Source organism: Pungitius pungitius, chromosome 21, assembly GCF_949316345.1.
Source record: "Pungitius pungitius chromosome 21, fPunPun2.1, whole genome shotgun sequence".
Taxonomy (NCBI): Eukaryota; Metazoa; Chordata; class Actinopteri; order Perciformes; family Gasterosteidae; genus Pungitius; species Pungitius pungitius.
In genome coordinates, this window is record NC_084920.1 from 450,591 (window position 1) to 463,961 (window position 13,371).

General features: G+C 45.4%; 2 protein-coding genes across 3 annotated transcripts; both read right to left on the reverse strand.

Annotated features, from left to right (window-relative positions):
- Positions 1-456: 456 nt before the first annotated feature.
- On the reverse strand, positions 457-9,264 carry hlfb (HLF transcription factor, PAR bZIP family member b). 2 transcript variants are annotated; one of them, XM_037464002.2, is made up of 4 exons: positions 8,932-9,264; positions 7,223-7,537; positions 2,483-2,697; positions 457-2,068 (listed from the first exon to the last, which is right to left on the reverse strand). In XM_037464002.2, the coding sequence occupies exons 1-4, from the start codon at positions 9,053-9,055 to the stop codon at positions 1,850-1,852; spliced, it is 873 nt and encodes a 290-aa protein (XP_037319899.2). In that variant the 5' UTR covers positions 9,056-9,264; the 3' UTR covers positions 457-1,849. The 2 variants fall into 2 exon arrangements, with proteins under 2 accessions (XP_037319899.2, XP_037319900.2); XM_037464003.2 differs by having other exon boundaries at positions 457-2,065; positions 8,932-9,263.
- Positions 9,265-10,332: 1,068 nt separating this feature from the next.
- Positions 10,333-11,642, reverse strand: LOC134107893 (uncharacterized). The gene is made up of 2 exons (XM_062560180.1): positions 10,931-11,642; positions 10,333-10,796 (listed from the first exon to the last, which is right to left on the reverse strand). Exons 1-2 carry the CDS (start codon positions 11,036-11,038, stop codon positions 10,557-10,559), a joined length of 348 nt encoding a protein of 115 aa, XP_062416164.1. The 5' UTR covers positions 11,039-11,642; the 3' UTR covers positions 10,333-10,556.
- Positions 11,643-13,371: the final 1,729 nt, after the last annotated feature.

The window sequence follows — 13,371 nt, forward strand, 5'->3', positions numbered from 1 at the left end:
ATAGAGAATATGACTTGATTTAAGTTAAAAGCTAACATATTAACAACAAATGTTTTCATGCAGTTCTTTTGATATTAAAAGTACTTTCATCCAATATTGTTTATAAAATGTCATAATCAATCATCAAACAGGAAGTGGAGGGTTTTAATTTCATCAGTGATTTCTGTGAGAATAGTAATTTGATTTATTGTGAAAGGGTGCTGCCCCCTGCTGGTGGTGGTAAAATAAACCAGACCAACATCCACATTTATATGAAAATCATGATACATTTCAATCAGCTAAATGTTTAAAGACAAGTTATTCGACTTCTTTATTACTTGTTGTTTCTTTTCCTTAAAATATCGTATAATTGAACATTTTATATTTAACACTTTTCTTGTATAAATACAATTTAAACTGGGTTTTGAACCAGAAGAAAAAAACCTTCAGAATGAAATAAAAAACTGAAACAATAAGTGGATTCAAATTTTTATTCATTTATTTTCGTCATGAAAAAATCATCAGGGAAAGAAATAAGACAAAAAATATCTTTGACCAAAACAAGGAGAAGTAAAAAAGTGTTTCCTCGGTGAAACACCAGCTTGGAGGTGGGGGGAGTAATGCCCATTTCCAAATATATTCATTTTTAGTATCTAACTTTAACCCATCGGAAATACAGAGGAAGTATCTGTTTAGGAAAATAGACTAAAAAAACACAGCATCTCTGTGTAAACAGTAAAACCTTCAATATATATGTAGAGATAATCTCTTTCATTCAGAAATGTCTCCTTCATGTCGTTTCAGGGCGTAAAACAAACATTTTAAAATCAGCTTGAGGAAATAGTTGTTTTGTGAAGGTAAAGACGATTATTGAGATTTATGCATGAAATGTTTTAATGCAGCTGCACTTCCTTCCGGTGGTCGTTGACCCCTGAAACACGTCAATCGATGGAGAGTCGAGAGCAAAGAGGACAGCGGGAAGAGTCGTTGGTTCAAGTTCCGCCTCCAAGAGGATTGAGTTCAAAACACAAACAGCATTTTGACGTCTTAGAGGTGACCATTTGATTGATGATTAAAAGACGGTTGGCAATAAAACAATAACTTTATTGATTCATGTCTATAAAATATGATTGTGATCTACATTCATTGTTTAAGACTAAAAGCCTTTAAATAAACGCCGCTGACGGCCTTCCCAGAATGCACCTGTGGCTCCTCAGCTCTTTGGTGAGAACAAACACTGTTTACAGTAAAATACAAAAAACTATGCATACGGTTATTGATTTGTTAAGAAAAACTCATTCTATTGGTCTTCATGTGTTCAGTATGATAGAAAAGGTATTTATACATTGTAATTATAATAGTTATTAGCTATAAGTCACAAAGTGTTTGAATTTAAAGACATTTTTGATTTTTCTGTTTTACAAAAGTTGGATCTTCTGCACAAAAGTCACAAATACATTATTTTACATTCTTTTCATGTACCAAAAGGGTCTTTTCTCAAACAAAGCTCAATGAGTAATGCAATCTGGGGCACAGGTGCATTGTGGGAATAACACCTGCAGCTAAGGGGCGGAGTCTAGAGAGAAGGGGGGCATTGGCAGAGGGAGGCTGCAGTGGTTCTAAAGTGCCTTTACATGGTCTGCTGGGGGCGGGGCCAGAGACAGGCGGTGGGAGGAGTCACAGCTGGACGTGCACCGAGCGACGTGGGGCGGTTCTTGTGAATCAATCCGCCGCTGAAAGTAGTCCCAGCAAGGTCGTGAGGTTGTCTGTTTGTTTGTGTTTAAAGCCTGAAGATCTCCGAGGGGGGAGCAGAAGGTCGCTGGTGGACCGGGGAGCTGCTGCTGTTGTTGTTGTTGTTGTTGTTGTGTCCTCAAAGCGCCCCGTGCTGACCCTCGTACTTCGACAGGACGCTCCTGGTGCGTCCCAGCTCTCTTCTCAGCTCGGCCGCCTCCTGCCTCAGCGCCGAGTTCTCCTTCTCCAGGAAGGCGGCCCGGATGGCGATCTGGTTCTCTTTGAGCCGTCGGGCGTCCCGGGACCTCTTGGCCGCCACGTTGTTCTTCCTGCGCCTGGCCCAGTATTTGTCGTCCTGCTCGATGGACACGAAGGGAGGACAGAGGAGACGTGAAATAAGTCCAGAAGATCACGTTTCAGAGATTTCAGAATCGGCTCCAATCACAAACGTTTTAATAATTGAACTCCTTTTCTTTCTGCTACATGAGTAGCATGAGTTAGCTTAGCTTAGCTTAGCATAATGGCTACATGCAAGCTTGAAAAGGGACCAATCGCCAGCGTGATATCATACATCTAGTGGTCACAGCAGGAGGCCTCTGCAGCCAAAGCCCTCTCATTCAAGCCTCCTAAGACGAGAGGACCAATAGGAGAGCAGAAACCAACCAGAAACTCCCAGCCCTGAAAGCTCCTCCACACCCACCAGGCCGAGAGGGGACGTCGAGTACTAGGGAGGAGCCTGAGTCACAAAGCGGTAGAACCGGCTCCTAAGTACCTTCAGGCCCTCAGGGATGAAGACCTTTCGGGCCTTCTTGATCATCGGCTGCGGCTTCAGCTCCTCTGCGGAGAACTTGTGTTTGCGCGGGTCAAACATCTCCTGACCGGGAACGCTGGACAGGGCCAGGTCGGCCGGGTCGGGCTCGAACCCCACCAGGACCTGGACCGAGTCCGGGTCCACAGGGCTGGGTGGCCTTCTGAAGCCCGGCAGGCCTACAGGAAGAACAAACGAGTTCTTGGATTGGGCACCAACGAGGAAGACCTCGGACCGGGTAGAGGAACAATGTGAAGATATGATTGTTAAACCAAATCAAGCTGATCAGGCCTCGACCATCTTTTCTGGTTCCTTTATCTTTTGGCAAGTCAATAATACATTTGTAGGTCTTCAACACAAAATAAAAAAGGAAGAGAACATTAGCGCCCCCCCACACACGCACATACACATACACACACGCACATACACACACGCACATACACATACACTCACACACATACACTTACACACACGTACACATTTCTTGGAAAAGACTATTTGTTTTTCCTCTCCAGCTGGTCTCACACAGGTCAGTGGCAGGTGTGTGTTTACGTGTCTGTATTTCTATCTTTGTGGGGACCAACAGTTCTTACAACTCTTGTGAGGACATTTCAGATCTTCAAGGAGTGTGGAGAAAACTTTTGAGGAAAAAGGAAGGAAGCATTCAAGAACTGTTTCCGGAGTAATTACAAAGACGTATCACTCATTATTATTAAGTCCATCAGTGTAAATATGTTTTATCCTCACGTGTTCATTGATGACAACGTCATTGATTTCTAGTCTGATTTCTGATCATGTGACATCGTGAGCATCACAAAAGACTGTTTAAATGACTTTATAAAGCTGTCAAATATCTCTAATATAAATATAATAATATCTGATCTAATTTCTAATAATATCTATACAAGTTAAATATAACCCATATTTTAACTCTGGTGAGTTTTACGATCCGTAAACCTTTCAAGTCGGACGTGACCCTTAAATACCAAACATCAGCGGGAGGAAAGGCTTCAGGTCCCTGAGAGACGGGCCGAATGAGGATGTTTGTCCTCCCTCGGATCGTCTCTTCACTTGGACGTGACCTTGGGGCGACCCCGTTGGTCCGGACGGTGAGCGGCCATGTGGGAGCAGAAATATGCCGGATTAGGGCCGTAGATTACGCGGCTATATTTAGAAAGGAGGAGGCAGATTAGATCAAGTTTTTGAAATTGGAGTCAGTGGAAAAGACCACAAAGTGCTTCGATATCAGAGTTATTGTTTTTACTTCTGCAGAGAACACTGTGTCCTTAAAACACGTAATATTGTGTAGGGACACACACACATTCTAACAAACACACACACACAGACGCACACACAGCAGAGCAGTCACATGTTCCCGCACGCTGTGAAAAGACGGCTTGTTTTCTTCCTCTAAAAACACAAGTAACTTGAAGCGAGTAAAAAACACGACAAGTTTGCTCCGTCTCACACACACAGACCCACACACACACACACAAACACACACACACACAGAGACACACACACAAAATCTGAAACATCTTTCTAGTGTTATTACTCAGGGAGAACCCCCCCTCTGAGTTCAAAGTTGAGAAAATAACTGAACACACCTGGATATGTCTGTTAGAGACCTGTCAATCAGTGGGTAGCCCCTGTAATGGTAAAATATGTTATAACATAATCTTATGCTAAAAGAGTGATTATTGTCTGTGTTGAAGCAATGTGAGAAGAAAAGGGAGACCCAAAAGTTGTCTTTTGACGGTTTGAAGGAGGACGGTCAAACCGGCATTCACCCGAATGCTCGAACAAAGGAACTCGGTTACTCCATCTTTACTTTGATTTGTGTCCTGCTTGATTTATAACTTTTCATTTGTGTTATCTCCAGAGGTGGGATCAGGTCACTGTTAGGCAAGTCACAAGCAAGTCTCAAGCATTGCCCTCGAGTCCCGAGTCAAGTCGAGTCAAAGACGAAGCAAGTCCCAAGTCGAGTCACAAGTCACAGCCAACAAGCCTCAAGTCGAGTCACAAGTCGTACCATTTTAGTTTCGAGTCATTTCGAGTCCTTTTATTATAGTGGGGACGGGGAACCCTGGGTGATGGTGCGCTGCCTCACAGACCTAGACTACGAAGGGAAGGGTAATGGTGGATCGACTGTGACTGTGTTATAGTGCTGTAACGCTCACCCCAATGCTGCAGCGTAAATAAGGAGGCAATGACTGGCTTGCAACTCCGCTGCATTTATTTATATAAAACAACTCAACTTCGGTCACTGTTGGCCGTCACCACGCCGAACGAACACTTCCGCATTCACGGCCCCCCAAAACTCGGGTTGTCTCGCGTAACTACAGCTGGTAACAGCATAACGTGAACACATGCAACATCTGCATAACTGATTAACTAATAACTTTAACTCAGCTCATTACACTACTTTAAAACGGACGTTGACATAATGTTGGCGAGGATTTCCATCGGAGTCTGAATCCGGGTTCAAAAATCCCGATTTTTGTAACCATGAACGAGCTGTCTCGTTGATACGGTCAAATGGACTGCAGTGATTGGATGTCGTGCAGGCAGCGCGCGCTCTCTGCATACAGGTGGCGCACATTTTTTTGACAGATGCAGATAAACAGAGCGGCGCGGTGGTGTGAAAATGTTTTCCCCCAGTTTTCATGGGAAGTAGCAAGTCTTCTCGAGTCAAAAGGCTCGAGTCCAAGTCAAGTCACGAGTCATCGGTGTTCAAGTCCAAGTCGAGTTGCAAGTCTTTGTACGTTTTGTCGAGTCTCAAGTCATCAAATTCATGACTCGAGTCTGACTCGAGTCCAAGTCACATGACTCGAGTCCACACCTCTGGTTATCTCACACGTGGTTTAGAGTTTTAGGTTTCGGTCCCTCTCGTGGCCACTAGAAATGACCTTCATGTGTGTGTATAAGAACTCAGGTTTTCACTGCTCTGAGACGCCATCTCCACAGAGCACCGTGATACGTGCCTGTGTAGTCCACCTCCTGCTTGCAAGCAATAAATTGACTTTTTGCAACTTTGATCATTCATCATGACTCTGTTTTATTAGACAAATCATTCTCTTCTACCGAGCTTATTGAAATATTCCACAACCCCGCCCTAAAGAATCCCCTCTTTATGGTCTGCTTGACTCTACATGGAGCATCATCCACTAAATGAACATCATGCTGCATTGATGAAGACTTGAAACTAGAGACTGAGACCATAAACTCATGTTTACAATGTTTACTAAGGGAATAAATCAAGAGAGAAGTAGAGTCATTTCCTCATAGACGTCTATGGGAGCAGAGGAGTCGCCCCCTGCTGGTCACTACACAGAAGTAGAGTCATTTCCTCATAGACGTCTATGGGAGCAGAGGAGTCGCCCCCTGCTGGTCACTACACAGAAGTAGAGTCATTTCCTCATAGACGTCTATGGGAGCAGAGGAGTCGCCCCCTGCTGGTCACTACACAGAAGTAGAGTCATTTCCTCATAGACGTCTATGGGAGCAGAGGAGTCGCCCCTGGCTGGTCACTACAGAGGATGTAGCTTTAACACATGAAGCTCTGACGTCACTTTAAAGAACCAGATAGTTGAGGCCCCATGTGGTCATTTGAGGAAGTGCATCACTTCAAAGACACCTTCAACAAATATTTCCCCTCACAAGTGGATATTTAGCCTGCTGTTGTCGTATGTGTGATTTCCACAAGTACACAGCAGAAATAGTGGTCATTAATTTTTTTAAATGGTGGATAGCAGAAAGGATCACTGTCTTTACGGAGAAGAGCTACAGAGATAAGCCACTCCCCCTTTTGGCACGTATGAAGTGAATGAAGGCGAATTAACTACAACGAGTCGGGCGAGTAAAGCGCTGAAATACAAAAGTTCTATTGCAGTCGGAATTTACAGTAGAACATGTTTAACTAAGATTGTAGAATATAAACCAGGTGAAGGGACCTCGTGATGAAGCTTATTGTACCTTGTAGATTTTATTCCACCCTAATGTGAACTCTTTTGAACAGACTTTTCCTCCTTGGCTGCAAAACATTTTAACAAAGTAAACAAAAAGCTTCAGCTGGTTTCCTGCCCTACAAGACCTCCTTCCTGCTGCTGGAGCTCCATCTCATTACGGGGAGATGAATGGATTCTTTTACCGATTAGGGAAGTGATGGATGTTTAAAAGGAACATACTACTCATATTCATCCATTCATATTTCTATGGTATGAAAGTCTATTAAAGTGGATGAATCAAAGCCTGATGAACATCTGTAGGTTTAAGACTGGGCTGAAAGAAGAATATTTCATCTTCATCTGTGAGGAGGTTACATCATTTTATAATGGATTCATCACAGTGAAAATTACATTTGCATTTAAGTTTTGTTAAATTTCTCGTCCTCAATGGTTGGAATCCTATGAGAGGTTCCTCAGGGATCCGTCCTGGGTCCTTTCATGGTTTCACTTAAATCAAACATCACCACTGTGATAATAAAACACCTCAAACATTTTGGGGGGAACTGCTTCCACCTTCAAGTTGCTCTGTATGTTATAGCATTACTCTTTTATGATAATTCACTTTTATTTCTTGGACGGTTTCTCCAGGATCCATCCTTGAATTTCCCCTCTCTCCCTGAACCAATTGTTTGTGACAAAGAATACATTCATGTGAAATGATTCAACATGGAGTGCTTTTCTGTGTTTGTGTGTTTACCGGCTCTCGCCCGGCCGCCCTGGAGACAGTTGACAGAGACCACGGAGGTGGAGGCGTGGTTGCTGAGGTCCATCACCGGAGGCGTGGGCGCGACTTGTGAGGTGCCCGGCGGCCTCAGGGGGAGGTGCTGCTGCGAGGCGCCGGAGGAGATGCCGTTCTCGGACAGGAACTCCTCCAGGTCCATGTACTCCAGCTGAAAGGAGTCCCCGTCGTAGGGCAGCGTCTTGTCCCATAGCGTCGGGCCCAGGAAGGCCGACTGGTGGGCGCTGCGCTCCTCCTCCAGGTTCTTCTCCTTCTCCTGCTCCTTGCTGAAGGCTGCAAGGGGAGGAGAGGCAAAGCAGATCAGAACCTCCAGACGTTGGTCTGAGTGTGTCTGTCCACTTGTTTCCTTTATGTGAGCATTTACTTTATTAATTATTTAAAGTGTATTATTTAACCTTCATTAGACACACTCGTATTAACAATTTCTATTTCCGAATTCTAATTCTTCTACAGTCGTAAAGTTGCCCCCTGCTGGTCACTACACAGAAGTAGAGTCATTTCCTCATAGACGTCTATGGGAGCAGAGGAGTCGCCCCCTGCTGGTCACTACACAGAAGTAGAGTCATTTCCTCATAGACGTCTATGGGAGCAGAGGAGTCGCCCCCTGCTGGTCACCACACAGAAGTAGAGTCATTTCCTCATAGACGTCTATGGGAGCAGAGGAGTCGCCCCCTGCTGGTCACTACACAGAAGTAGAGTCATTTCCTCATAGACGTCTATGGGAGCAGAGGAGTCGCCCCCTGCTGGTCACTACACAGAAGTAGAGTCATTTCCTCATAGACGTCTATGGGAGCAGAGGAGTCGCCCCTGCTGGTCACTACACAGAAGTAGAGTCATTTCCTCATAGACGTCTATGGGAGCAGAGGAGTCGCCCCCTGCTGGTCACTACACAGAAGTAGAGTCATTTCCTCATAGACGTCTATGGGAGCAGAGGAGTCGCCCCCTGCTGGTTACTACGCATAAGTAGAGTCATTTCCTCATAGACGTCTATGGGAGCAGAGGAATCGCCCTCTGCTGGTCACTACACAGAACGCAGCTTTAACTCATGAAGCTCTGACGTCACTTTAAAGAACCGGATAGTTGAGGCCCCCGTGTGGTCATTTGAGGAAATGCACAAGTTCAAAGACACCTTTAACGAACATTTCCCCTGACAAGTGGATATTTAGCCTGTTTATATTGTTTTGATGCAGAGACCTCGGCTTTACGCTCACAGTCCTTCATGTGCTCTCATTTACAAGGTGTCTTTGAACACAACACTGACCTCACTCACAGAAGGGTCTTTCCCACAGGAGTCACCCTATCTCCACAGATCAGGAGGCTTTACTTCTGCTAACATGACCTCAATAAACATCACATTCACGTTTGTTTTTGGTACATTTTTTAAAGCTTTTTGACACGTTTTCTGTATTTTTCTGTGTAATGATAAGACGATCATGACGTCACGGTGAGTAGCTGTTTACATCTTTGCATCTCTGAGGGCCTCCTATGAGAAGAGTCTGTGGACACGTTTTACCTGCGCTTCACGCAGCGGCATCTCCGGGGCTGCGCGTGCATGCGCGTAATGAGCCCGCGCACACACGCACACGCACACACACACACACACACACACACACACACACACGCGCGCACACACAGTGGAGAAGCACTCAAAGTCCTGTGGACTTCACCTTCATGATGAAGCGGCAGCTTCATCGGGTTCTCCAGCAGAGACTTCAGGACTCCGTGCGTGGCCGCCGCGGGCACGAGCCCAGAGGGCGCGAGGCGCGGGACGGGATGTCGGGACATCTCCATCCTGAGGCCCAATCAAATCTAAATAAACAAAACGCTCCGGACGAGGCGGAAGTGTCTTTTGAAAGGAGGATCGATACGGCGGCAAAAAACGCGGATCGGCGCGCGACGTGCGTGGCGGTGCGTGACCGGGCTCAGCGGGCTGCGCGAGGCGGACAGACACCGAGCACCGCGCGCCGCTGTGGGACCGGAGGACTGCTGACGTCACACCGAGACTCGCTCCTCCCCTTCACCCCCCACCAGCTGACTGTCAATAGGTGTTATGAATGATTTATTACATCATTGTGATCTAGTTATTATCGAATTCTCATTTAAAGCACATTTCAGCAACATGTTCATGTAAATAAATCATTTGAAATAAGAAGAAACATCAAAGTCTTTTAATGACACAAGATCCTTAAAATAAGTGACACAGATAAACACTTGTTTTCTGTGGAATGAGATCTTGAACAAAAGAAATGAGACGCCTAAATATTAAAGTTTAATCCGAAAACACGTTCCAATGGTCATGAATACGATGTTAGCTTTAGCTTTAGCCTCTAAGATCATAATGGAGAAGGAAACGTTTATTAATCAAACTTATATTTTATTATAGTTTGATGAAGAAAAGCTTCCTTTGATCTGCAATCACTGACATCATGAATGATCCATTACGTTCTATCACTTCATTAGACTGAAATGAAAAACTTTCTGTTCTTTAAATGTTTCCTGATATTTTAACACACACACACACACACACACACACACACACACACGGCCTGCAGAGAGGCATGCTGGGTCACATGAGTGAGCCGGCTTGACCTACTTTCATCCAATCAGGATGGCCGTCTTCTATCCCCCCCCAACACTGAGAGGGGAGGAGGGGATCAAACAAGTGGCAAGGAAAGGAGAAGAGGAAACAGCGAAAGTGGGTAGGCAACAAGGGATGAGAGGAGTAAACCAGGAAAGTGGGAAACAAGTGGGAGAAGAAGGAAACAAGGGAAGAGATTATGAAACAAGGGATGCGGGGAGGAAACAAGGGAGAAAGGGAAAAGAGGGACAACTAGGAGAGAGGAGTGAAGGAGGGAAGAGGACAGAAGGAGACAAGAGATGTGAGGAGGAGAAATGGATTCTGTTAACTGCTCTGTCGCTGGCAACATGAGACACGTAAGGGACACATAAGGGACACGCAAAGACACATATGAGACACGTAAGGGACACATTCTGAGACCAGAAGCATCATGAACTGTTCACAAACTGTGAAATAAAACGTAAACACGGTCCAGCTTTGTGTGTGTGTTTGTGTGTTTGTGATAAGCTGATATTTTTAGCTGCTTTTAAAGGAAAAATCAATACTGAGATCCGTTGGCTTGGCCCCTCCCACTTCCAGCCTGTCACTCACTCACACACACACACACACCCACACACACACACACACACCTAATAAAGGCCAAAGAGCAGAATGATGTCATCTCTTCAGCTCCCAGAATGCTTTGCTGTCGTTGTAGCGTCTGGTTTGAAGTCGTCATGCTGAGCTCCAACGGAGCGTTGTTGGTGTCTTCTGCTTCTTCTTCTTCTTCTGCTTCTGCTTCTTCTGCTTCTTCTTCTTCTTCTTCTTCTGCTTCTTCTTCTTCTGCTTCTTCTGCTTCTTCTGCTTCTTCTTCTTCTGCTTCTTCTGCTTCTTCTTCCTCGGTGTGGTGCAGAAACACGGGACGTGGTGGAGATGCTTCTCCTTCTGATTCCTGATGACTTTAATGAAAGTAAACTGAAAAAAGAGTAAAAAGACCTCTTATGATGTAAAACAACTTAATAAAAGAATGAATACCAAATGACAGCTGTGCGTGTTGATGAAGTGTCGTGTGAGAATCCATTTATAATAAAGATCATATTTATTATTACATCTGACGAGGGAGGCGCCCGTCCCACGGCGTCACATCTCCGTCTCGATGGACTCCCCGTTGCGCTCCGTCTTCGGACCGGAGACCTCCGGAGGACGAGGAGGAACATGGCCGCCGCCCCCGGGGAGGCTCCACGAGGTGGTCTGGGTCATGTGACTGTCACGGGTTAAAGGCACACGTAAAGAGGCGGCGACTGATCGGACGCTCTGCTGCCTCATCTTTCTGTTCCTTTCATCTAGAGGTCTACTTCCTGTCGATCAGCTGACCGCCGTCACGCTCTCTCTGGACACCGATCTTGCTTCACATCCCTTTGGTCTCTTTACCTGCCTCCCAACCTTCCTTTGTATTTAAGTCGTGTGTCTAATGAGAGTCATCGGCTGAACTGAGGTGTTTCCCTGGTGGTCACGCGTTGACTCTCTGAAGCCGTCTTGTGGTAAAGTAGATCAGATTTTAAGCAGGATGGAGCACAACGAGGTGTTTGGTTGGTCTTACTTGATGAAGTACTTGTGTCCGTCGGCGGTGTAGGCCTCCTCCCAGCCGTAAGGAGGACCTGGGGAGGCAAAATGAAACCTCATGGGAACAACGAAGTGAACAAAAGTATTTACCACTTAAACTTGAACCCCAACAGGAAACAAAACTACTTTAAGTTCAGGAAGAGATGGTGAGATGATGGTGGTTTTGGTTTTGGTTGACTGGTTGTCTGTTAGATTAAACAAACCTGGTTCATTTGTTCACTACATTACTCCAGGTTGATTTGTTAGACAAATGCAGGATGAACCATGTTCTGATGGAGCTCTAGAATCTGTTAGAGGAGAAGATAAAACCTCCAGCTGATGTTTGTTCGGACTCGTGAAGTTATTATGTAAATATATTTGAACCTTGTGGCTGCCCTCCAGTTGGATTCAGCTTGGCGAGTGGCTGTTTCCATGGCGATGTGGAATCATTGACCCGAGCTAACGAGCGCCTGAACGCTCAGGTACTCGAGTGCTGCAACGCGATTGGTCGACACGGAGAACAGGTGTAGTCAGGATTACTGCGTTTAGAGGGGGTCAAGAACCAGGAGGTCGTCCTCAAGCCAACGAACCCAAACAGAGCCGGAGAGCCCGTACACAAGAGAACCCACAGGTGGGTGTGAGGGGACCAGCATAGGGCGGGGCTAATGAGGGGTGCGCTGCAGGTGAGACCAGGTGAAGGGAGCCAGTGCTGATTGGGAAGGATTACCTGCCTCCAAAATACTTTAGGAGAAAGTGGCAATTAACGTTCAAAGGGGACATTGTCGCCATGGTGATGGTGTCTGAAACCACGTGTGTGTGTGTGTAGGTGTATGTGTGTGTGTGTGTGTGGGGCTGAATGAATCCATGAAGTCTCCTGCTGTTACGAGCTTTTACACTTTAAAGGCAGAGCACGTATCCAGGCAACAAGGGCTGTGTTGAAGATGACTGGAAGGCGATTGTTATGCACACACCCCCACACACACACAAGCTGTGAGACCTGGATCAGACTGACCTACTTTTTCTCGTTCCTCTCGTCTTCATTACCTCTAGCAGGACACTGTGAAAGATGGAGGCCGTCTGTGATCCTGAATCACGGCTGGTAATTATGTAACTGCACCCACGTCCTCTCGCTCATAGACAGCTTAAAAAAACAAATCGAGCCTTTTGGAGACAACATGAAAGTTTAAATGATCTATAATAATCTGGTAAGAGTTGTTAATGTCATGACTCTGTCCCCTCTGTTGCTTTTGAGATTATTTACTACAAGCTACAAAAGCTGCGTCTTGGATTATGGCCGCCACCGTTTTTTTTTTCCATATCCCGTGAACATGAAGGAACCCCATCTGGACTGAGAAGTAACGTAGAGAAGAGCTGTCAATCAGCGTGTAGCCCCGCCCTAAAGCATCCCCTGCGTTATGTCCTATTAGAGACCTGAATTAAACCATATGATCGATCAGGACTCAATCAATTAGCTTCTAACTGCTCCACTGGATGGAAGTTATATCTTAACTTTAGCTGCAGTAAATGTTTACGTTTTATACTGCGTGCTAGTTGGAGTTATTGTAAATTAAAATACAAGGATCTTTTATAATGTTTTATATCTGCTTGTGTTAAAGAGCTTCATGGTCACGGAGCAGCTAATCCAAAATAACACCAAAAAGCATTAAATGACTTAGTTTTTATATGTTTTCTGTCATCAGAAGATGCAGCAGTGAAGATGAAGTCATTGTGAATCGTTCTGTCATTTCTACGGGGACAGATACAAAGAATATCAACGATTCGACCAGGAACTCGTGGAGGCCTCCACCCATCTGGTCTCCACGCCCTGCAGAGATGGATCTTGTTAATGACAGCGGCGATGAAGCCGTAGAGAAGGGTCGGGCTCCTCACTATGAGTCCTGGTCACGTTACGTCACTTCAGATGATATCCAGGGAGGTGGACACACTG

Bases quoted from the DNA above. Each gene is read 5' to 3' on its own strand.
- hlfb (XM_037464002.2), bottom strand. From the start codon at position 9,055: ATGGAGATGTCCCGACATCCCGTCCCGCGCCTCGCGCCCTCTGGGCTC. The intron at 7,538-8,931 runs GTGAAGTCCACA...CTCCCCTTGCAG, and splicing joins GCTGCCGCTTCATCATGAAG to CCTTCAGCAAGGAGCAGGAG. The intron at 2,698-7,222 runs GTAAACACACAA...TTCTTCCTGTAG, and splicing joins GGGCGGCCGGGCGAGAGCCG to GCCTGCCGGGCTTCAGAAGG.
- LOC134107893 (XM_062560180.1), bottom strand. From the start codon at position 11,038: ATGTTCCTCCTCGTCCTCCGGAGGTCTCCGGTCCGAAGACGGAGCGCA. The intron at 10,797-10,930 runs GTAATAATAAAT...CTCTTTTTTCAG, and splicing joins GGGCGCCTCCCTCGTCAGAT to TTTACTTTCATTAAAGTCAT.